This window comes from Coregonus clupeaformis, chromosome 12, assembly GCF_020615455.1.
Source record: "Coregonus clupeaformis isolate EN_2021a chromosome 12, ASM2061545v1, whole genome shotgun sequence".
Lineage (NCBI taxonomy): Eukaryota > Metazoa > Chordata > Actinopteri > Salmoniformes > Salmonidae > Coregonus > Coregonus clupeaformis.
In genome coordinates this window covers 3,851,040-3,878,126 of record NC_059203.1, presented here as the reverse complement: position 1 = coordinate 3,878,126, position 27,087 = coordinate 3,851,040, and the positions used below count along the sequence as shown (strand labels likewise).

At 42.0% G+C, this 27,087-nt stretch overlaps 1 protein-coding gene across 1 annotated transcript in view; it reads right to left on the bottom strand.

Annotated features, from left to right (window-relative positions):
• The window catches only part of LOC121577920 (dedicator of cytokinesis protein 3), a 255,676-nt gene that overhangs the window by 136,986 nt on the left and 91,603 nt on the right, over positions 1-27,087 (bottom strand). Inside the window, exon 6 of the mRNA XM_045224098.1 lies at positions 2,403-2,551. Coding sequence (XP_045080033.1) covers positions 2,403-2,551 — 149 coding nt within the window. The remainder of the gene's footprint in view (positions 1-2,402; positions 2,552-27,087) is intronic.

Sequence of the window (27,087 nt, the reverse complement as noted above, 5' to 3'; positions counted from 1 at the left end):
CTCAGTGAAGCAGGGAGGTATATCCTCCTGCAGTCTAATATAACCTTTGTGTTTGTGTGTGTTTCTGAGAAACCAGACAAATAGAAGCTAGGGAATTTTCATGCTTAACAAGACTTTGATTGAAACCCTTCAACAGCATGATGAGAATGATATTCAGTACAGGAGGTCTATGGACATTTCCCCAGGCCAGACTGATAATGAGTGCCAGGCTGGATGTTGACAATATTGTGTTGCAGAGGGTGTGTGTGTGTGTGTGTGTGTGTGTGTGTGTGTGTGTGTGTGTGTGTGTGTGTGTGTGAGTGTGTGTGTGTGTGTGTGCATGAGTGTATGCCTGCTCACATGTCTGCCTGTCTGCCTGCCTGACTGTGCGCCTGAGTCCGTGTGTTGGGCGTGCCTGCACATGTGTATTTGTGCGCACATGTTTGTGTGTATGTGTTAGGTGCTATCAGTAGGATTCTGTCAGTGGAGATGGGGACAGAACAGAAAGTGATCTAGTCTACTCTACACAAAGCAGAGACCAATGGTATGAGTCATGTGAGATGAGATGAGAGACATGTGACTGGTTGTCTGGCTGACTGGCTGGCTGGCTGGCTGACTGACTGGCTGGCAGACTGGCTGACTGACTGGCTGACTGGTTGACTGGCTGGCTGACTGGCTGACTGGCTGACTACCTGGCTGACTGGCTGACTGGCTGACTGGCTGGCTGACTGACTGGCTGACTGGCTGACTGGCTGGCTGACTGGCTGACTACCTGACTGACTGACTGACTGCCTTACTGGCTGGCTGGCTGGCTGGCTGGCTGGCTGACTGACTGGCTGACTGGCTGACTGGCTGGCTGGCTGACAGGCTGACTGACTGACTGGCTGGCTGACTGGCTGACTGACTGGCTGACAGCTGAATATAATATGGGGCCGTCTTAGGCTCCATTAATGTCATGGTCCTTTATACTCAGACCCAGACACCCAGACACTCAGACACTCAGACACCCAGACACCCAGACACTCAGACACTCAGACACCCAGACACTCAGACACCCAGACACTCAGACACCCAGACACCCATACACTCAGACACCCAGACACTCAGACACTCAGACACTCAGACACCCAGACACTCAGATCCCCAGACACTCAGACACCCAGACACTCAGACACCCAGACAATCAGACACCCAGACACCCAGACACTCAGACACTCAGACACCCAGACACCCAGACACCCAGACACTCAGACACTCAGACACTCAGACACCCAGACACCCAGACACTCAGACACCCAGACATCCAGACACCCAGACATCCAGACACTCAGACACTCAGACACTCAGACACTCAGACACTCAGACACCCAGACACCCAGACACCCAGACACTCAGACACCCAGACACTCAGACACCCAGACACTCAGACACTCAGACACTCAGACACCCAGACACTCAGACACCCAGACACTCAGACACTCAGACACCCAGACATCCAGACACCCAGACACCCAGACACTCAGACACCCAGACACTCAGACACCCAGACACTCAGACACTCAGACACCCAGACACTCAGACACCCAGACACTCAGACACCCAGACACTCAGACACCCAGACACTCAGACACTCAGACACTCAGACACCCAGACACCCAGACACTCAGACACCCAGACACTCAGACACCCAGACACTCAGACACTCAGACACCCAGACACTCAGACACCCAGACACTCAGACACCCAGACACTCAGACACCCAGACACTCAGACACTCAGACACTCAGACACCCAGACATCCAGACACTCAGACACTCAGACACCCAGACACCCAGACACTCAGACACCCAGACATCCAGACACTCAGACACCCAGACACCCAGACACCCAGACACCCAGACACCCAGACACCCAGACACCCAGACACCCAGACACCCAGACACCCAGACATCCAGACACCCAGACACCCAGACACCCAGACACTCAGACACCCAGACACCCAGACATCCAGACACCCAGACACCCAGACACCCAGACACCCAGACACTCAGACACTCAGACACCCAGACACTCAGACACCCAGACACCCAGACACTCAGACACCCAGACATCCAGACACCCAGACACCCAGACACTCAGACACCCAGACACCCAGACACTCAGACACCCAGACACCCAGACACCCAGACACCCAGACACCCAGACACTCAGACACCCAGACACCCAGACACCCAGACACCCAGACACCCAGACACCCAGACATCCAGACACCCAGACACCCAGACACTACTACTATAACAAGGTGACCTGTTGACTCAGTTGTCAGTTTAAAGTGTTGCGGGTCAGATAAGACAAGGTTAAGGAGTGAGTGGTTTGATGGCTCAGCTTTATTCTTAGGTTAGCCGATTGGTAAGGTCACTTACTCGTTGCCCCAGTCCAGGCGGATGGTGATGTGTCTCTTGACGTCTTTGAGCTGATCCTGGGTCAGGTGACCAGACAACATCTGTCTCCGAAGGTCGAACAGCTCGTTCATCACGTGACGCAGCTTGTAGAACAGGTCCACCTTATGTTTCTATAGGAGAGAGGAGAGGAGAGGAGAGGAGAGAGAGAGAGAGAGAGAGAGAGAGAGAGAGAGAGAGAGAGAGAGAGAGAGAGAGAGAGAGAGAGAGAGAGAGAGAGAGAGAGAGAGAGAGAGAGAGAGAGAGAGAGAGAGGAGGGGAGGGGAGATATATCATATTTAATATCCCGCCTATTATGCCAATGGTGTCTACATCATAGGTCCATAGTGTATAAGCAAAGTAAGACAACTTAGCTCCACAGCACACTACAGAAGATCTAGCCAGTAACATCAAACTCTGACATAGACTGAATCTTTTTACAAAACCAAGCCAGAGATGTTTCACTTAACAGCAGACACTTCTATTTCTACTCATTCTTCACTTGCTATCCGATCTGCCAATAATAAAATGTCCGTCTTCACAGACCAATTTCATGTTCACTGAAAACGTCTGAGTCACTCAGAGCAAGTCAGCGCACCGTTTAAATTGGCCAAATCAACCTCCTGTCCCGTCGGACATGACTTAACAATCAGATCATAACACAGCCTAGATCCAAACTGAAGCCCCCCTGAGGCAGCCTTGTCCCTGAAAGGCTTGCCAAAAGCATTGGAATGAAACAAATTCTCCACAATTGTTTATTTCTCCAGTCACCCCATTCAAAACGCCCCTCCGCTCAGGTGCCACAATAATTACCTTTTTACTTTACAAATGTAGAAAGCATACATTTTAACAGGAGACAATATACTGTCTGGCTTAAAGAGGTATACACTACATCCTATTCCTTACCTATAGGCTTCAGACTGGACTCTGCCTGGGGGCCTCCAAACCACTAAGTCTTCCCCCGTGGCCTCTAACAGGCAATAACCTGTCACAACTTGACTGAGCTACTCAAAGGCAGCATCACATATTTACTGGCAGAAGAACGCCCTACTCAAAGACAGTACCACATCTTTACTGGTAGAAGAGTCAGTCAACAGTGCTGGAGATGCACTGTTGAAGCCCTCTGCTCCACTGGGACCTAAAAGGAGTAAGTCACTGATAGAAGATCAAGAGGGCAGGAATGGATGGTTTTGTACAGTGGTATGGCAGAAGGGTGTTGGGGATAGAGATATAATGAGATACAAATTGAGATCGAGATAAAAAAAACAAGCTATGGAGAGAGAGAGAGATGGAGAGTTTGAGATTGAGAGAGATAGAGGACCACATATAGTATTACAGATAACGGAGGGACTCGGCACTGGTACTTCCTGTATATAGCCATGTTATTTTCTACTCCCTGTATATAGCCATGTTATTTTCTACTTCCTGTATATAGACATGTTATTTTCTACTTCCTGTATATAGCCATGCTATTTTCTACTCCCTATATATAGCCATGTTATTTTCTACTTCCTGTATATAGCCATGTTATTTTCTACTCCCTGTATATAGCCATGTTATTTTCTATTTCCTGTATATAACCATGTTATTTTCTACTCCCTATATATAGCCATGTTATTTTCTACTCCCTGTATATAGCCATGCTATTTTCTACTCCCTGTATATAACCATGTTATTTTCTACTTCCTGTATATAGCCATGTTTATTTTCTACTCCCTGTATATAGCCATGTTATTTTCTACTTCCTGTATATAGCCATGTTATTTTCTACTCCCTATATATAGCCATGTTATTTTCTACTTCCTGTATATAGCCATGTTATTTTCTACTCCCTGTATATAGCCATGTTATTTTCTATTTCCTGTATATAACCATGTTATTTTCTACTCCCTGTATATAGCCATGCTATTTTCTACTCCCTGTATATAACCATGTTATTTTCTACTTCCTGTATATAGCCATGTTTATTTTCTACTCCCTGTATATAGCCATGTTATTTTCTACTTCCTGTATATAGCCATGTTATTTTCTACTCCCTATATATAGCCATGTTATTTTCTACTTCCTGTATATAGCCATGTTATTTTCTACTCCCTGTATATAGCCATGTTATTTTCTATTTCCTGTATATAACCATGTTATTTTCTACTCCCTATATATAGCCATGTTATTTTCTACTCCCTGTATATAGCCATGCTATTTTCTACTCCCTGTATATAACCATGTTATTTTCTACTTCCTGTATATAGCCATGTTTATTTTCTACTCCCTGTATATAGCCATGTTATTTTCTACTCCCTATATATAGCCATGTTATTTTCTACTTCCTGTATATAGCCATGTTATTTTCTACTTCCTGTATATAGCCATGTTATTTTCTACTCCCTGTATATAGCCATGCTCTTTTCTACTCCCTGTATATAACCATGTTATTTTCTACTTCCTGTATATAGCCATGTTATTTTCTACTTCCTGTATATAGCCATGTTATTTTCTACTCCCTATATATAGCCATGTTATTTTCTACTCCCTGTATATAACCATGTTATTTTCTACTAACTGTATATACCATTTTATTTTCTATTTCCTGTATATAACCATGTTATTTTCTACTTCCTGTATATAGCCATGTTATTTTCTACTCCCTGTATATAGCCATGTTATTTTCTACTCCCTATATATAACCATGTTATTTTCTACTCTCTATATATAGCCATGTTATTTTCTACTCCCTATATATAGCCATGTTATTTTCTACAAACTGTATATAACCATGTTATTTTCTACTTCCTGTATATAACCATGTTATTTTCTACTCCCTGTATATAGCCATGCTATTTTCTACTCCCTGTATATAGCCATGTTATTTTCTACTTCCTGTATATAGCCATGTTATTTTCTACTCCCTGTATATAGCCATGTTATTTTCTACTTCCTGTATATAGCCATGTTATTTTCTACTAATTGTATATAGCCATGTTATTTTCTACTAACTGTATATATCCATGTTATTTTCTACTAACTCTATATAACCATGTTATTTTCTACTTCCTGTATATAGCCATGCTATTTTCTACTAACTGTATATAGCCATGTTATTTTCTACTTCCTGTATATAGCCATGTTATTTTCTACTCCCTGTATATAACCATGTTATTTTCTACTTCCTGTATATAGCCATGTTATTTTCTACTAATTGTATATAGCCATGTTATTTTCTACTCCCTGTATATAGCCATGTTATTTTCTACTAATTGTATATAGCCATGTTATTTTCTACTCCCTGTATATAGCCATTTTATTTTCTACTTCCTGTATATAGCCATGTTATTTTCTACTTCCTGTATATAGACATTTATTTTCTACTTCCTGTATATAACCATTATATTTTCTACTTCCTTTATATAGTCATGTTATTTTCTACTAACTGTTTATAACCATGTTATTTACAGTTAGTAAATAACATGCGAGAAGCTGTCTCCGCACCACGTGCTCTCACCACTGGTGTCCCCCAGGGCTCAGTTCTAGGCCCTCTCCTATTCTCACTATACACCAAGTCACTTGGCACTGTCATATCCTCACATGGCCTCTCCTATCATTGCAACGCTGACGACACACAACTAATCTTCTCCTTTCCCCCTTCTGATAACCAGGTGGCGAATCGCATCTCTGCATGTCTGGCAGACATATCAGTTTGGATGATGGATCACCACCTCAAGCTGAACCTCGGCAAGACGGAGCTGCTCTTCCTCCCGGGGAAGGACTGCCCGTTCTATGATCTCGCCATCACGGTTGACAACTCCGTTGTGTCCTCCTCCCAGAGTGCGAAGAGCCTTGGCGTGACCCTGGACAACACCCTGTCGTTCTCCGCTAACATCAAGGCGGTGACCCGATCCTGTAGGTTCATGCTCTACAACATTCGGAGAGTACGACCCTGCCTTACACAGGAAGCGGCACAGGTCCTAATCCAGGCACTTGTCATCTCCCGTCTGGATTACTGCAACTCGCTGTTGGCTGGGCTCCCTGCCTGTGCCATTAAAGCCCTACAACTCATCCAGAATGCCGCAGCCCGTCTGGTGTTCAACCTTCCCAAGATCTCTCACGTCACACCGCTCCTCCGCACACTCCACTGGCTTCCAGTTGAAGCTCGCATCTGCTACAAGACCATGGTGCTTGCTTACGGAGCTGTGAGTGGAACGGCACCTCCGTACCTTCAGGCTCTGATCAGTCCCTACACCCAAACGAGGGCACTGCGTTCATCCACCTCTGGCTTGCTGGCTCCCCTACCTCTGCGGAAGCATAATTCCCGCTCAGCCCAGTCAAAACTGTTCGCTGCTCTGGCACCCCAATGGTGGAACAAGCTCCCTCACGGCGCCAGGACAGCGGAGTCACTCACCACCTTCCGGAGACATTTGAAACCCCACCTCTTTAAGGAATACCTGAGATAGGATAAAGTAATCCTTCTACCCCCACCCCCCCTTTACTCCAACCCCCCCAAAAAAAACAAAACAAATTTAAAATAAAAACACATTGTAAAGTGGTTATCCCACTGGCTATAATGTGAATGCACCTATTTGTAAGTCGCTCTGGATAAGAGCGTCTGCTAAATGACGTAAATGTAAATGTAAATGTTATTTTCTACTTCATGTATATAACCATGTTATTTTCTACTTCCTGTATATAGCCATGTTATTTTCTACTTCCTGTATATAGCCATGTTATTTTCTACTAACTGTATATAACCATGTTATGTTCTACTTCCTGTATATAACCATGTTATTTTCTACTCCCTGTATATAGCCATGTTATTTTCTACTCCCTGTATATAACCATGTTATTTTCTACTCCCTATATATAGCCATGTTATTTTCTACTTCCTGTATATAACCATGTTATGTTCTACTTCCTGTATATAGCCATGTTATTTTCTACTTCCTGTATATAGCCATGTTATTTTCTACTAACTGTATCTAGCCATGTTATTTTCTACTTCCTGTATATAACCATGTTATTTTCTACTTCCTGTATATAGCCATGTTATTTTCTACTAACTGTATATAACCATGTTATTTTCTACTTCCTGTATATACCCATGTTATTTTCTACAAACTGTATATAGCCATGTTATTTTCTACTTCCTGTATATAGCCATGTTATTTTCTACTCCCTGTATATTTAGCCATGTTATTTTCTACAAACTGTATATAGCCATGTTATTTTCTACTCCCTGTATATAGCCATGTTATTTTCTACTTCCTGTATATACCCATGTTATTTTCTACAAACTGTATATAGCCATGTTATTTTCTACTCCCTGTATATATAGCCATGTTATTTTCTACAAACTGTATATAGCCATGTTATTTTCTACTCCCTGTATATAGCCATGTTATTTTCTACTCCCTGTATTTAGCCATGTTATTTTCTACTCCCTGTATATATAGCCATGTTATTTTCTACAAACTGTATATAGCCATGTTATTTTCTATTCCCTGTATATAGCCATTTTATTTTCTACTTCCTGTATATAGCCATGTTATTTTCTACTTCCTGTATATAGCCATGTTATTTTCTACTTCCTGTATATAGCCATGATATTTTCTACAAACTGTATATAGCCATGTTACTTTCTACAAACTGTATATAGCCATGTTATTTTCTACTCCCTATATATAGCCATGTTATTTTCTACTTCCTGTATATAGCCATGTTATTTTCTACTCCCTATATATAGCCATGTTATTTTCTATTTCCTGTATATAGCCATGTTATTTTCTACAAACTGTATATAGCCATGTTATTTTCTACTTCCTGTATATAGCCATGTTATTTTCTACAAACTGTATATAGCCATGTTATTTTCTACAAACTGTATATAGCCATGTTATTTTCTACTTCCTGTATATAGCCATGTTATTTTCTACTTCCTGTATATAGCCATGTTATTTTCTACTTCCTGTATATAGCCATGTTATTTTCTACTAACTGTATATAACCATGTTATTTTCTACTTCCTGTATATAACCATGTTATTTTCTACTTCCTGTATATATCCATGTTATTTTCTACTTCCTGTATATAACCATGTTATTTTCTACTTCCTGTATATAGCCATGTTATTTTCTACAAACTGTATATAGCCATGTTATTTTCTACTCCCTGTATATAGCCATGTTATTTTCTACAAACTGTATATAGCCATGTTATTTTCTACTCCCTGTATATAGCCATGTTATTTTCTACTTCCTGTATATAGCCATGTTATTTTCTACTTCCTGTATATAGCCATGTTATTTTCTACAAACTGTATATAGCCATGTTATTTTCTACAAACTGTATATAGCCATGTTATTTTCTACTTCCTGTATATAGCCATGTTATTTTCTACTTCCTGTATATAGCCATGTTCTTTTCTACAAACTGTATATAGCCATGTTATTTTCTACAAACTGTATATAGCCATGTTATTTTCTACTTCCTGTATATAGCCATGTTATTTTCTACTTCCTGTATATAGCCATGTTATTTTCTACTTCCTGTATATAGCCATGTTATTTTCTACTTCCTGTATATAGCCATGTTATTTTCTACTCCCTGTATATAGCCATGTTATTTTCTACTTCCTGTATATAGCCATGTTATTTTTTACTCCCTGTATTTAGCCATGCTATTTTCTACTCCCTGTATATAGCCATGTTATTTTCTACAAACTGTATATAGCCATGTTATTTTCTACTTCCTTTATTTAGCCATGCTATTTTCTACAAACTGTATATAGCCATGTTATTTTCTACTTCCTGTATTTAGCCATGCTATTTTCTACAAACTGTATATAGCCATGTTATTTTCTACTCCCTGTATTTAGCCATGCTATTTTCTACTCCCTGTATATAGCCATGTTATTTTCTACAGACTGTATATAGCCATGTTATTTTCTACTCACTATATATAGCCATGTTATTTTCTACTCCCTGTATATAACCATGCTATTTTCTACTCCCTGTATATAGCCATGTTATTTTCTACTCCCTGTATTTAGCCATGTTATTTTCTACTCCCTGTATATATAGCCATGTTATTTTCTACAAACTGTATATAGCCATGTTATTTTCTACTCCCTGTATATAGCCATGTTACTTTCTACAAACTGTATATAGCCATGTTATTTTCTACTCCCTATATATAGCCATGTTATTTTCTACTTCCTGTATATAGCCATGTTATTTTCTACTCCCTGTATATAACCATGTTATTTTCTACTCCCTATATATAGCCATGTTATTTTCTACTTCCTGTATATAGCCATGTTATTTTCTATTTCCTGTATATAGCCATGTTATTTTCTACAAACTGTATATAGCCATGTTATTTTCTACTTCCTGTATATAGCCATGTTATTTTCTACTTCCTGTATATAGCCATGTTATTTTCTACAAACTGTATATAGCCATGTTATTTTCTACAAACTGTATATAGCCATGTTATTTTCTACTCCCTATATATAACCATGTTATTTTCTACTCCCTGTATATAGCCATGTTATTTTCTACTTCCTGTATATAGCCATGTTATTTTCTACTCCCTGTATATAACCATGTTATTTTCTACTCCCTGTATATAGCCATGTTATTTTCTACTTCCTGTATATAGCCATGTTATTTTCTACTCCCTGTATATAGCCATGTTATTTTCTACTCCCTGTATATAGCCATGTTATTTTCTACAAACTGTATATAGCCATGTTATTTTCTACTCCCTGTATATAGCCATGTTATTTTCTACAAACTGTATATAGCCATGTTATTTTCTACTCCCTGTATATATAGCCATGTTATTTTCTACTTCCTGTATATAGCCATGTTATTTTCTACTTCCTGTATATAACCATGTTATTTTCTACAAACTGTATATAGCCATGTTATTTCTACTCCCTATATATAGCCATGTTATTTTCTACTAACTGTATATAGCCATGTTATTTTCTACTCCCTGTATATAACCATGTTATTTTCTACTCCCTATATATAACCATGTTATTTTCTACTCCCTATATATAACCATGTTATTTTCTAATCCCTATATATAGCCATGTTATTTTCTACTCCCTGTATATAGCCATGTTATTTTCTACTTCCTGTTAATAACCATGTTATTTTCTACTAACTGTATATAGCCATGTTATTTTCTACTCCCTATATATAGCCATGTTATTTTCTACTCCCTATATATAAAACCATGTTATTTTCTACTCCCTATATATAGCCACGTTATTTTCTACTCCCTATATATAACCATGTTATTTTCTACTCCCTATATATAACCATGTTATTTTCTACTTCCTGTATATAACCATGTTATTTTCTACTTCCTATATATATAGCCATGTTATTTTCTACTTCCTGTATATAACCATGTTATTTTCTACTTCCTGTATATAACCATGTTATTTTCTACTCCCTGTATATAGCCATGCTATTTTCTACTCCGTGTATATAGCAATGTTATTTTCTACTTCCTGTATATAGCCATGTTATTTTATACTCCTTATATATATCCATGTTATTTTCTACTCCCTGTATATAACCATGTTATTTTCTAGTTCCTATATATAGCCATGTTATTTTTACTCTTTATTTTTATTCCTTATTCACTGTGTCACTATTTCAATTTTGTATTTATTTTCTATCTCATCTTTAACTCTGCATTGTTGGAAATGGACCCGTAAGTAAGCATTTCACTGTTAGTCTACACCTGTTGTCTACGAATCATGTGAGAAATAAACATGGATTTGATTTGATTTGACAAGGTCTTTCTCATTGAGCTCCGTCATCGGTCCTTAGAATAAATCATTTTTGGGAAGCTGAATATGGATTCTCAGGATTTAAATTCAGATCAATACCTCAATTCAATCATATCTGAATTGTTTTGGTATTTCAGCCGTAGCTCTGCATCTCAGTCTTGAATAGAGAATGGTTTGTTTACATTCTCAGAGCCAGTTTTTCTGTTTGACAATTAACAGCAAATAGGCCTAGTTGTATGGTGGTTGGTTCCTCTTAAATACATATATATATATATATATATATATATATATATATATATATATATACAGTGGGGCAAAAAAGTATTTAGTCAGCCACCAATTGTGCAAATTCTCCCCACTTAAAAAGATGAGAGAGGCCTGTAATTTTCATCATAGGTACACGTCAACTATGAAAGACAAAATGAGAAAAAAAAATCCTGAAAATCACATTATAGGATTTTTAATGAATTTATTTGCAAATTATGGTGGAAAATAAGTATTTGGTCAATAACAAAAGTTTTGTCAATACTTTGTTGTATACCCTTTGTTGGCAATGACACAGGTCAAACGTTTTCTGTAAGTCTTCACAAGGTTTTCACACACTGTTGCTGGTATTTTGGCCCATTCCTCCATGCAGATCTCCTCTAGAGCAGTGATGTTTTGGGGCTGTCGCTGGGCAACACGGACTTTCAACTCCCTCCAAAGATTTTCTATGGGGTTGAGATCTGGAGACTGGCTAGGTCACTCCAAGACCTTGAAATGCTTCTTACGAAGCCACTCCTTCGTTGCCCGGGCGGTGTGTTTGGGATCATTGTCATGCTGAAAGACCCAGCCACGTTTCATCTTCAATGCCCTTGCTGATGGAAGGAGGTTTTCACTCAAAATCTCACGATACATGGCCCCATTCATTCTTTCCTTTACACGGATCAGTCGTCCTGGTCCCTTTGCAAAAAAACAGCCCCAAAGCATGATGTTTCCACCCCCATGCTTCACAGTAGGTATGGTGTTCTTTGGATGCAACTCAGCATTCTTTGTCCTCCAAACACGACGAATTGAGTTTTTACCAAAAAGTTATATTTTGGTTTCATCTGACCATATGACATTCTCCCAATCCTCTTCTGGATCATCCAAATGCACTCTAGCAAACTTCAGACGGGCCTGGACATGTACTGGCTTAAGCAGGGGAGACACGTCTTGCACTGCAGGATTTGAGTCCCTGGCAGCGTAGTGTGTTACTGATGGTAGGCTTTGTTACTTTGGTCCCAGCTCTCTGCAGGTCATTCACTAGGTCCCCCGTGTGGTTCTGGGATTTTTGCTCACCGTTCTTGTGATCAATTTGACCCCACGGGGTGAGATCTTCGCGTGGAGCCCCAGATCGAGGGAGATTATCAGTGGTCTTGTATGTCTTCCATTTCCTAATAATTGCTCCCACAGTTGATTTCTTCAAACCAAGCTGCTTACCTATTGCAGATTCAGTCTTCCCAGCCTGGTGCAGGTCTACAATTGTGTTTCTGGTGTCCTTTGACAGCTCTTTGGTCTTGGCCATAGTGGAGTTTGGAGTGTGACTGTTTGAGGTTGTGGACAGGTGTCTTTTATACTGATAACAAGTTCAAACAAGTGCCATTAATACAGGTAACGAGTGGAGGACAGAGGAGCCTCTTAAAGAAGAAGTTACAGGTCTGTGAGAGCCAGAAATCTTGCTTGTTTGTAGGTGACCAAATACTTATTTTCCACCATAATTTGCAAATAAATTCATTAAAAATCCTACAATGGTGTTTTCTGGGGTTTTTTTTCTCAATTTGTCTGTCATAGTTGACGTGTACCTATGATGAAAATTACAGGCCTCTCTCATCTTTTTAAGTGGGAGAACTTGCACAATTGGTTTCTGACTAAATACTTTTTTTCCCCACTGTATATATATATATATATATATATATATATATATATTACCTTTATTTAACCAGGTAAGCCAGTTGAGAGCAAGTTCTCATTTACAACTGTGACCTGGCCAAGATAAAGCAAAGCAGTGCGATAAAAACAACAACACAGAGTTACATATGGGGTAAAACAAAACATAAAGCCAAAAATACAACAGAAAATATATATACAGTGTGTGCAAATGTAGCAAGTTATGGAGGTAAGGCAATAAATAGGCCATAGTGCAAAATAATTACAATTAGTATTAACACTGGAATGATATATGTGCAAGAGATGATGTGCAAATAGAGATACTGGGGTGCAAATTAGCAAAATAAATAACGATATGGGGATGAGGTAGTTGGGTGGGCAATTTCAGATGGGCTGTGTACAGGTGCAGTGATCGGTAAGGTGCTCTGACAACTGATGCTTAAAGTTAGTGAGGGAGATAAGAGTCTCCAGCTTCAGAGATTTTTGCAATTTGTTCCAGTCATTGGCAGCAGAGAACTGGAAGGAATGGCGGCCAAAGGAGGTGTTGGCTTTGGGGATGACCAGTGAGATATACCTGCTGGAGCGCATACTACGGGTGGGTGTTGCTATGGTGACCAATGAGCTAAGATAAGGCAGGGATTTGCCTAGCAGTGATTTATAGATGGCCTGGAGCCAGTGGATTTGGCGACAAATATGTAGTGAGGACCAGCCAACAAGAGCATACAGGTCACAGTGGTGGGTAGTATATGGGGCTTTGGTGACAAAACGGATGGCACTGTGATAGACTACATCCAATTTGCTGAGTAGTGTTGAACACTGTGGCACCCCCATAGAGACTGCCAGAGGTCCAGACAACAGGCCCTCCGATTTGACACATTGAACTCTATCTGAGAAGTAGTTGGTGAACCAGGCGAGGCAGTCATTTGAGAAACCAAGGCGATTTAGTCTGCCAATAAGAATGCGGTGGTTGACAGAGTCAAAAGCCTTGGCCAGGTCGATGAAGACGGCTGCACAGTACTGTCTATTATCGATCGCGGTTATAATATCATTTAGGACCTTGAGCGTGGCTGAGGTGCACCCATGACCAGCTCGGAAATCGGATTGCATAGCGGAGAAGGTACGGTGGGATTCGAAATGGTCGGTGATCTGTTTGTTAACTTGGCTTTCAAAAACTTTCGAAAGGCAGGGCAGGATAGATATAGGTCTGTAACAGTTTGGATCTAGAGTGTCACCCCCTTTGAAGAGGGGGATGACCGCAGCAGCTTTCCAATCTCTGGGGATCTCAGACGTTATGAAAGAGAGGTTGAACAGGCTAGTAATAGGGGTTGCGACAATTTCGGCGCCTAGTTTTAGAAAGAAAGGGTCCAGATTGTCTAGCCCAGATGATTTGTAGGGGTCCAGATTTTGCAGCTCTTTCAGAACATCAGCTGTCTGAATTTGTGCGAAGGAGAAGCTGGTGGGGTATGGGCAAGTTGCAGCGGAGGGTGCAGAGCTGGTGGCCGGGGTAGTGGTAGCCAGGTGGAAAGCATGGCCAGCCGTAGCAAAATGCTTGTTGAAATTCTTGATTATTGTAGATTTATCGGTGGTGATAGTGTTTCCTAGCCTCAGTGCAGTGGGCAGCTGGGAGGAGGTGCTCTTATTCTCCATGGACTTTACAGTGTCCCAAAACTTTTTGGAGTTAGTGCTACAGGATGCACATTTCTGTTTGAAAAAGCTAGCCTTTGCTTTCCTAACTGCTTGTGTATATTGGTTCCTAACTTCCCTGAAAAGTTGCATATCGCGGGGGCTATTCGATGCTAATGCATTACGCCACAGGATGTTTTTGTGCTGGTCGAGGGCAGTCAAGTCTGAGGAGAACCAGGGGCTATATTTGTTCTTAGTTCTGTATTTTTTGAATGGGGCATGTTTATTTAAGATTGAGAGGACATTACTTTTAAAGAACAACCAGGCATCCTCTACTGACGGAATGAGATCAATATCCATCCAGGATACCTGGGCCAGGTCAATTAGGAAGGCCTGCTCGCTAAAGTGTTTTAGGGAGCGTTTGACAGTGATGAGGGGTGGTCGTTTGACCGCGGACCCGTTGCGGACGCAGGCAATAAGGCAGTGATCGCTGAGATCCTGGTTGAAGACAGCGGAGGTGTATTTAGTGGGTAAGTTAGTCAGGATGATATCTATGAGGGTGCCCATGTTTACGGATTTAGGGTTGTACCTGGTAGGTTCGTTGATAATTTGTGTGAGATTGAGGGCATCTAGTTTGGATTGTAGGATGGCCGGGGTGTTAAGCATATCCCAATTTAGGTCACCAAGCAATAGGAACTCTGAGGATAAATGGGGGGCAATCAATTCACATATGGTGTCCAGGGCTCAGCTGGGGGCTGAGGGGGGTCTGTAGCAAGCGGCAACAGTGAGAGACTTATTTGTTTGGGCACAGACCTGGATAGTATGATAGAGCTCTGCAGGCTATATCTATGGTAGATTGCAACTCCACCCCCTTTGGCAGTTCTATCTAGATGGAAAATGTTGTAGTTGGGGATGGAAATTTCAGATTTTTTGGTGGCCTTCCTAAGCCAGGATTCAGACACTGCTAGAACATCAGGGTTGGCAGAGTGTGCTAACGCAGTGAATAACTCAAACTTAGGAATGAGGCTTCTGATGTTAACGTGCAGAAAACCAAGGCTTTTACGGTTACAGAAGTCAACAAATGATAGCTCCTGGGGAGTAGGAGTGATACTGGGGGCTGCAGGGCCTACATCACCAGAGGAACAGAGGAGGACAAGAATAAGGATACGGCTAAAGGCTTTAAGAACTGGTCTTCTAGTGCGTTGGGTACAGAGAATGAAGGGGGCAGATTTCCGGGCGTTGTAGAATAGATTCAGGGCATTGTGTACAGACAAGGATATGGAAGGATATGAGTACAGTGGAGGTAAACCTAAGCGTTGGGTAACAATGAAAGAGATAGCATCACTGGAGGCACCAATTGAGCCGGTCTCGGCGTGTATGGGGGGGTGGTACAAAGGAACTATTTGAGGCAGTTTGAGAGGGACTTGGGGTTCTACAGTGAAATTGTATAATAAGAACTAACTGGAACAGCAATAGGCAAGGCATATTGACATGGGCCAACCAACATTCATAAACAATGTATTTGACTCCAAGGATCCTCTGTGTTATTGTCATTTTAAAGCAGCCCTGTAATGGCCTCAGAATATAAACAAAAGTAGGTCTGGAGGTCAACTTAATGACTTGCCATTGTTTAAACTGTGTTTTATAAATAATAGGAGACATAATATATAATATCCCATTTAGCAGTCGCTTTTATCCAAAGCGACTTACAGTCATGTGTGCATACATTTTAAGTATGGGTGGTCCCGGGGATCGAACCCACTACCCTGGTGTTACAAGCGTCATGCTCTACCAATTGAGCTACAGAGGACATATTATCTTACAAACAACAACATTGTCTGAATCAGTTGTATCAGCAGTATGACCTTTAATGTGCCATGAACACAACCAGTCATTATGTTTTCATCTGATTGTCATTTTTTAAATTATGCCCAGCTCACGAGGCCCCTTGATGATGTGAGGCCTGAGGCAATTGCCTCTTCTGCCTAATGGTATGTCCACAACTGTAGAGGCCTGAGGGTCAAACCTCTCTCTCTCTCTCTCTCTCTCTCTCTCTCTCTCTCTCTCTCTCTCTCTCTCTCTCTCTCTCTCTCTCTCTCTCTCTCTCTCTCTCTCTCTCTCTCTCTCTCTCTCTCTCTCTCTCTCTCTCTCTCTCTCTCTCTCTCTCTCTCTCTCTCTCTCTCTCTCTCTCTCTCTCTCTCTCTCTCTCTCTCTCTCTCTCTCTCTCTCTCTCTCTCTCGTAGTGACAGATGCTGCCTATACAACATGGCTGTGATTACTGCTGCCTCTGTCCCTGAGCCATATACTAACATCCCAAATGAAGAGACAGTGTTAGATATGTCCTTTACCATATCAGTCCCCTAGGTACAGATCTAGGATCAGTGTCTCCTTCCCTATCCTAACCTTAACCATTAGAGGGGAAAATGCAAAAATGACCCAAGATCAGTGACTAGGGGCAACTTCACCCTACACTAGTGATGTTACGTTTGATACCGGAGCTCCGAGGCATGCGTTGAAATCGCTAAGCAGCTAGCTTCGAAGCAGTGTGCCGATGCGTGTATCACTTTATCAGAAGCACGTTATTAATGACGATCGAAGCATTGTTTGATCACGTGCTTTTTCAAACCATGTGTTGCAAAATGCGAGATCCCACTGATTTCGCCGGTGCTTTCTTCGATTCCAAGCTGCTTTCAAACAACGACTTCTACTGGACACCGTACTTAAAAATGTAGTTGGGATCTTGGACAGAAAGTTTCACTTGACCGGTAGCTTTGCAGGTAAAGTAGGGAACAATGGAACATTTGACCGGTAGCTTAGCTGGTAAAGTAGGGAACAATGGAACATTTGACCGGTAGCTTAGCTGGTAAAGTAGGGAACAATAGAACATTTGACCGGTAGCTTAGCAGGTAAAGTAGGGTACAATGGAACATTTGACCGGTAGCTTAGCTGGTAAAGTAGGGAACAATGGAACATTTGACCGGTAGCTTAGCTGGTAAAGTAGGGAAAAATTGAACATTTGACCGGTAGCTTAGCTGGTAAAGCTAAGGGAACTGTGGAAAATTCAGGGATGATGTTGAATCCCCTTGAAGGCACACTATTTTGAAAATGGTTTTATGTGAAACCACACTTTCTGCACTGTTGGTCAAATAATTTGTTGTATTTAGTATAGTATAAGCTTCTGTCTTAAGCATCCTAAATAATGCCATAGATTCAGTAAAAAAAAAAAAATTGTAAGCTTGAAGGCAAAAAAGGTAAGTATGATGTAATCTCGGTATTCCACCTGATTATAGGCTGCTAAAGTCAACGACTTACCGCTGCGCCACAAAGTTTTGACAAAAACAGTGGAGAAAAATAAACGTCTCTGATAATCACACGCTACTATTTATTGCTGACCAGCTGATGTCACTAATGTGAATTGGGAACAGATAATGAAGCTCAGAGTAATTAACAATTTTCGGCACAATTTGGTGAAAGGGCTGAAGCCTTCAGAAAGCCTTGGTTTCCCATCACTACCCTACAACACTACATCTCGAGGACTAGAAGCTACCGTGTGTGAGGAAAAAAGTGAGATCTCAATGAAGAGGCATTCAAGTGAAGGGTGGTTGTCTCATGGGCCACATCAGACCTGCACATCACAATACAACGCTGAATGATTTAACGAACAATACTACCTAAACCATCTAAACTGCAACAACAATCTCAGTAACGGGTGCAATAAGTCCAACCCCTTACGGATTGGAGTAGTTTATCTTTGTATAGTATAAGATTAATTAATCAATGTGCTTGAGGAAACAGAGATATTAAAACAAACTATTGTAAAAATCATCATGCAACAAAGCATGCTGGGAAATATGACAATGAGGCCACTTCCACGTCTTTTCCACTCTGAGAGAGTTAACGGCAATGAACTCAACACAGTCGAGTAACAACAACACCACGTGATTAAAACTATTTCTTGAATGAAATGTCCTGTTCAGTTGTGATCAGGGCTCTGGTCAAAAGCAGTACACTATGTAGGGAATAGGGTACCATTTGGGACTCAGCCAGGTCTAATGCTAAAGTCCTGGATCAGAGCCCATCCATCCAGTCAGTGATGAGGACTTGGGCTGAACCCCACATCACGGTGAAAGTTACAGCACACCACCTGGGCTCATCACACTTATAAACCCATCTAACTGTGGACGCCATTCACACTCAGACAGACGCACGCACGGTCCCGTGTGGCTCAGTTGGTAGAGCATGGCGCTTGCAACCCCAGGGTTGTGGGTTCAATTCCCATGGGGGACAAGTATGAAAATATATGCGTAAATGTAAAACACACACAGGCGTGCTATTGACAGCGAGCCTTTATTTGGGTTATCACAATAGGGAACAGGGAGAGTCAATATGAGGTCATGGGTTGCACACTCAAAAATGATTATACACACACAGCTCTCTGCCTCAGCATCTGACTGGGCAGATGGCTATAGCAGCACATGTCTCCCTCCGCCATGTGACCTGCTGTACATATCAAAAGTATACAAGATCTCTGGGAGGAGACATGAGCAACACATGAGTATGTCTCACTATATACAGTGGGGAGAACAAGTATTTGATGCACTGCCGATTTTGCAGGTTTTCCTACTTACAAAGCATGTAGAGGTCTGTCATTTTTATCATAGGTACACTTCAACTGTGAGAGACGGAATCTAAAACAAAAATCCAGAAAATCACATTGTATGATTTTTAAGTAATTAATTTGCATTTTACTGCATGACATAAGTATTTGATACATCAGTAAAGCAGAACTTAATATTTGGTACAGAAACCTTTGTTTGCAATTAAAGAGATCATACGTTTCCTGTAGGTCTTGACCAGGTTTGCACACACTGCAGCAGGGATTTTGGCCCACTCCTCCATACAGACCTTCTCCAGATCCTTCAGGTTTCGGGGCTGTCGCTGGGCAATTTCGGACTTTCAGCTCCCTCCAAAGATTTTCTATTGGGTTCAGGTCTGGAGACTGGCTAAGCCACTCCAGGACCTTGAGATGCTTCTTACGGAGCCACTCCTTAGTTGCCCGTGTTGTGTTTTTCGGGTCGTTGTCATGCTGGAAGACCCAGCCACGACCCATCTTCAATGCTCTTACTGAGGGAAGGAGGTTGTTGGCCAAGATCTTGCGATACATGGCCCCATCCATCCTCCCCTCAATACAGTGCAGTTGTCCTGTCCCCTTTGCAGAAAAGCATCCCCAAAGAATGATGTTTCCACCTCCATGCTTCACGGTTGGGATGGTGTTCTTGGGGTTGTACTCATCCTTCTTCTTCCTCCAAACACGGCGAGTGGAGTTTAGACCAAAAAGCTATATTTTTGTCTCATCAGACCACATGACCTTCTCCCATTCCTCCTCTGGATCATCCAGATGGTCATTGGCAAACTTCAGACGGGCCTGGACATGCGCTGGCTTGAGCAGGGGGACCTTGCGTGCGCTGCAGGATCTTCAGATCATTGACCAGGTCCTGCTGTGTAGTTCTGGGCTGATCCCTCACCTTCCTCATGATCATTGATGCCCCACGAGGTGAGATCTTGCATGGAGCCCCAGACCGAGGGTGATTGACCGTCATCTTGAACTTCTTCCATTTTCTAATAATTGCGCCAACAGTTGTTGCCTTCTCACCAAGCTGCTTGCCTATTGTCCTGTAACCCATCCCAGCCTTGTGCAGGTCTACAATTTTATCCCTGATGTCCTTACACAGCTCTCTGGTCTTGGCCATTGTGGAGAGGTTGGAGTCTGTTTGATTGAGTGTGTGGACAGGTGTCTTTTATACAGGTAACGAGTTCAAACAGGTGTAGTTAATACAGGTAATGAGTGGAGAACAGGAGGGCTCCTTAAAGAAAAACTAACAGGTCTGTGAGAGCCGGAATTCTTACTGGTTGGTAGGTGATCAAATACTTATGTCATGCAATAAAATGCAAATGCATTACTTAAAAATCATACAATGTGAGTTTCTGGATTTTTGTTTTAGATTCCGTCTCTCACAGTAGAAGTGTACCTATGATAAAAATTACAGACCTCTACATGCTTTGTAAGTAGGAAAACCTGCAAAATCTGCAGTGTATCAAATACTTGTTCTCCCCACTGTAGATCCATATCATCTCCCATCTCAGGTAGCTCAGTGTATATCCTACACATATCATCCCAGGTAGATCAGTGTATATCCTACACATATCATCTCAGGTAGCTCAGTGTATATCCTACACATATCATCCCAGGTAGATCAGTGTATATCCTACACATATCATCCCAGGTAGCTCAGTGTATATCCTACACATATCATCCCAGGTAGCTCAGTGTATATCCTACACATATCATCCCAGGTAGCTCAGTGTATATCCTAGACATATCATCCCAGGTAGCTCAGTGTATATCCTACACATATCATCTCAGGTAGCTCAGTGTATGTCCTACACATATCATCTCAGGTAGCTCAGTGTATATCCTACACATATCATCTCAGGTAGCTCAGTGTATATCCTACACATATCATCCCAGGTAGCTCAGTGTATATCCTACACATATCATCTCAGGTAGCTCAGTGTATATCCTACACATATCATCCCAGGTAGCTCAGTGTATATCCTACACATATCATCCCAGGTAGCTCAGTGTATATCCTACACATATCATCCCAGGTAGCTCAGTGTATATCCTACACATATCATCTCAGGTAGCTCAGTGTATATCCTACACATATCATCCCAGGTAGCTCAGTGTATATCCTACACATATCATCTCAGGTAGCTCAGTGTATATCCTACACATATCATCCCAGGTAGCTCAGTGTATATCCTACACATATCATCCCAGGTAGCTCAGTGTATATCCTACACATATCATCCCAGGTACACATATCATCCCGCCATCTTTCCATCTGCCATAATAGGACTGAAATAGCTTCATACTGTAGCAGCAGACCCTCTACTCAAGGCAGTGTTTGATCAGCCAAGTAAAAGGGCAGTACAGCAGCCATCTTGAGACCAAAGCAAAGCCACACACGGTTCTGCAAAGCACTATTTTATTACAGGTATTTAGCATCTTTCATTCTGATGCACAATGAGGGCTAAAATGTTACATTGTTACCCTCTCTGTCTTGCATGCAAATATCACAAGATCTCTGATTAAGCTGTAAGGCTGATAGCCAGCTAGCTAGCTCCTACTCTCCTCTCATCTATTTGTTGATTCCCTCCCTCCCTCCCTTCTTTCCTGATGAAGTGACTGGCTCACACCTTCACACCCACTCTATCCATCTATGGCCTGCTGCCGTCCATCCGTCCACCTCCCTCCCTCCCTCCCTCCCTCCCTCCCTCGCTCCCTCGCTCCCTCCCTCCCTCCCTCCCTCCCTCCCTCCCTCCCTCCAACCCTCCATCCCTCCCTCCCTCCCTCCAACCCTCCATCCATCCCTCCCTCCCTCCCTCCCTCCAACCCTCCATCCATCCCTCCCTCCCTCTCTCCCTCTCACCTTTCATCTCATTGACGATGACAACTGGAAAGAATGAGATAAGCCATAAAGGGTTTTAAATAAGTAATTAAAGGCCCAGTGCAGTCAAAAATGTGATGTTGCTGTGTTTTATATTTTTTTCCACACTATGAGGTTGGAATAATACTGTGAAATTGTGAAAATGATGATAATTACATTTTAATGTAAGATCTGTTTGAAAAGACCGCCTGACATTTATGCCTGTTTTGGTGGGATGGAGTTTAGGCCTGTCTATTATTTAATAGACCAATAGGAAAGAGAGTCCCAAACCTATCTGCCTATAACAGCTAATTTTCTGTTCCCCCTCCCCAGTCAGACCCCTCCTTAGACAGTCCTAGCAAAATTCTTGCTTGAGAAATTGCTTGAGAAATTGCTTGAGAAATCCCCATTATTTCCTGCCAAGGCAGCAGCTACTCTTCCTATGGTTTATTGTGGATCCCCATTAGTTCCTGCCAAGGGAGCAGCTACTCTTCCTAGGGTTTATTGTGGATCCCCATTAGTTCCTGCAAAGGGAGCAGCTACTCTTCCTGGGATCCAGCTAAATTAAAGCAGATGCATACAATAAAAAAAAAAAACATTACATTACATTTCACAAGAGACTTCACAACATTAAGTGTGTTCCCTCAGGCCTCTACTCTACTACCACATATCTACAATACAAAATCCATGTGTACGTGTGTGTAGAGTGTGTGTCTTATCATGTGTATGTGTAAGCGTGTGTCTGTGCCTGTGTGTGTGTCTCTTCACAGTCCCCGCTGTTCCTTAAGGTGTATTTTTATCTGTTTTTTAAATATGATTCTACTGCTTGCATCAATTACATGATGTGGAATAGAGTTCCATGTAGTCATGGCTCTATGTAGTACTGTGCACCTCCCATAGTCTGTTCTGGACTTGGGGACTGTGAAGAGACCTCTGGTGGCATGTCTTGTGGGGTATGCATGGTTGTTTGAGCTGCATGCTAGTAGTCTAACCAGACAGTTCGTGCATTCAACATGTCAATACTTCTCACAAATGCAGGTAGTGATGAAGTCAATCTCTCCTCTACTTTGATCCAGGAGAGATTTATATGCATATCATTAATGTTAGCTCGCCGTGTACATTTAAGGGCCAGCTGTTCTGCCCTATTCTTGGCCAATTGTAATTTTCCGAAATCCCTCTGTGGCACCTGAACAAACGACTGGACAGTAGTCCAGGTGCAACAAAACTAGGGCCTGTAGGACCTGCCTTGTTGATAGTGTTGTTAAGAAGGCAGAGGAGCGCTTTATTATGGACAGACCTCTCCCCATCTTAGCTACTGTTGCATCAATACGTTTTGATCATGACAGTTTACAATCCAGGGTTACTCCAAGCAGTTCAGTCTCCTCAACTTGCTCAATTATCACATTATTCGTTACAAGATTTAGTTGAGGTTTAGGGTTTAGTGAATGATTTGTCCCAAATATAATGCTTTTCGTTTTTGAAATATGTAGGACTAACTTATTCCTTGCCACCCATTCTGAAACTGACTGCAGCTCTTTGTTAAGTGTTGCAGTGGTTTCACTTGGTGTGGTAGCTGACGTGGGCAGCAGACTATGATCGCTAATGTCCAAAGCTACACTGTAGTCTAACAAAACAGCTCTCACAATATTTGTATTATCAATTTCTCTCAGCCAATCATCAGTCATTTGTGTAAGTGCCTTACATGTTGAATGTCCTTCCCTATAAGTGTGCTGAAAATCTGTTGATCATTTGTTTACTATTAAATACCATTGTATCTGGTCAAACACCATTTATCCAAAAGTTTACTAAGGGTTGGTATCGGGCTGATTGGTCGGCTGTTTGAGCCAGTAAAGGGGGCTTTACTGTTTTTGGGTAGCGGAATGACTTTTGCTTCCCTCTAGGCCTGAGGGCACACACTTTCCTGTAGGCTTAGATTGAAGAGATAGCAAATAGGAGTGGCAATATAGTCCGCTATCATCCTCAGTAATTTTCCATCCCAGTTGTCAGCACCAGGTGGCTTGTCATTGTTTATAGACAACAATGTTTTTTTCACCTCTTTCACACTCACTTTACACAATTCACAATTACATTATTATGAATCACTGTTACAGTGGATACTTAACCTGTAATGAACTGCTATGAATATGTTCCATTATGAAATGCAAAAATGAACACATTTCACAAGTTAATTTCATAGCATGAAAACAGTGGTGTAAAGTACTTAAATAAAAATACTTTTAAGTACTACTTAAGTCGTTTTCTGGGGTATCTGTATTTTACTTTACTATTTATATTTTTGACAACTTTTACTTTTACTTCACTACATTCCTAAAGAAAATAATGTACTTTTTACTCAATACATTTTCCTTGACACCCAAAAGTACTCATTACATTTTGAATGCTTAGCAGGACAGGAAAATTGTCAAATTCCCGCACTTATCAAGAGAACGTCCCTGATCATCCCTACTGCCTCTGATCTGGCGGATTAACTAAACACAAATGATTTGTTTGTAAATTATGAGTGTTGGAGTGTGCCCCTGGCGATCCGTAAATAAAATAAAAACAAGAAAATGATAATGATGCCGTCTGGTTTGCTTAATATAAGGAATGTGAAATGATTTATACTTTTACTTTTGATACTTAAGTACATTTTCGCAATTACATTTACTTTTGATACTTAAGTATATTTAAAACCAAATACTTTTAGACTGTTACTCAAGTAGTGTTTTACTGGGTGACTTTCACTTTTACTTGAGTCATTTTCTATTAAGGTATCTTTACTTTACTCAAGTAGGACAATTGGGTACTTTTTCCAACACTGCATGAAAAACCTCTGTTACTCCTATGATTTCACAGTAAAACTAATAATGACTTCTCTCTAGTAAAAGTATGTCTGCCACCACTTGCGTGAGCTACAGACAGTGCAGTTCCATATGTCTCTGTGTTAGGGTAGGATAATGTAGGGAGGTGGAGAAGGCTTGGCAGAGGAACTGTCATATGTCTCTGTGTTAGGGTAGGATAATGTAGGGAGGTGGAGAGGGCTTGGCAGAGGAACAGCCATATGACTCTGTGTTAGGGTAGGATAATGTAGGGAGGTGGAGAGGGCTTGGCAGAGGAACAGCCATATGTCTCTGTGTTACGGTAGGATAATGTAGGGAGGTGGAGAGGGCTTGGCAGAAGAACAGTCATATGTCTCTGTGTTAGGGTAGGATAATGTAGGGAGGTGGAGAGGGCTTGGCAGAGGAACAGTCATATGTCTCTGTGTTAGGGTAGGATAATGTAGGGAGGTGGAGAGGGCTTGGCAGAGGAACAGTCATATGTCTCTGTGTTAGGGTAGGATAATGTAGGGAGGTGGAGAGGGCTTGGCAGAGGAACAGTCATATGTCTCTGTGTTAGGGTAGGATAATGTAGGGAGGTGGAGAGGGCTTGGCAGAGGAACAGTCATATGTCTCTGTGTTAGGGTAGGATAATGTAGGGAGGTGGAGAGGGCTTGGCAGAGGAACAGTCTGTGAGATGCAGCTGGCCTTGCATGGCATGGGAGAGACTGATAACTGGCTGGCACACACACACACACACACACACACACACACACACACACACACACACACACACACACACACACAATGCCTCCATCTGTCCCCAATCCTCCTCTGGCCTAGTCTGACACTGTGAAGCCGCACGCGACCACAGGCACACACAGACAGGAGCGCCTACACACAGACAAGAGCGCCTACACACAGACAGGAGCGCCTACACACAGACTGGAGCGCCTACACACAGACAGGAGCGCCTACACACAGACAGGAGCGCCTACACACAGACAGGAGCGCCTACACACAGACAGGAGCGCTACACACAGACAGGAGCGCCTACACACAGACAGGAGCGCCTACACACAGACAGGAGCGCCTACACACAGACAGGAGCGCCTACACACAGACAGGAGCGCCTACACACAGACAGGAGCGCCTACACACAGACAGGAGCGGACGTGCTCTCTCATCACACCAGGACAGACAGCATTAGGATGGTCAACAGGGAAGCCAACTCACTGTAGAGCACCAGTGATGATGGGTAAAGACAGCTTTCTGTTGTCCCCACATAGTCCAAATACTTACATAACTCCAAATACGGTATGCCTCTGGAAGACCCAAAGCTTCCACCATATTACACTATAAAAAAACACTAGGTATCTTACCTCAATAGTATCCACATCTAGTCATATGTATTGAGAAGTTATAATATAAATATTTATTTAAAAAAGGGAAAATAAATCTAAAGAGAGTTTGCTATTCACCTGCTTGTGATTTATGGAAGACTGCAAAACAATGTATAACACTGTCGTAAATTGGACCTGAGGGCCTTGACACCAAGTTAAACACCACTTCAACCCTACGTCACCAAAACGGACCACTTCAACCCTACAGCACCACAACGGACCACTTCAACCCTACAGCACCACAACTGACCACTTCAACCCTACAGCACCACAAATGACCACTTCAACCCTACAGCACCACAACGGACCACTTCAACCCTACAGCACCACAATGGACCACTTCAACCCTACAGCACCACAACTGAACACCTCAACCCTACAGCACCACAATGGACCACTTCAACCCTACAGCACCACAACAGACCACTTCAACCCCACAGCACCACAATGGACCACTTCAACCCTACAGCACCACAACTGACCACTTCAACCCCACAACACCACAACGGACCACTTCAACCCTACAGCACCACAACGGACCACTTTTACCCTACAGCACCACAATGGACCACTTCAACCCTACAGCACCACAACGGACCACTTCAAATCTACAGCACCACAATGGAT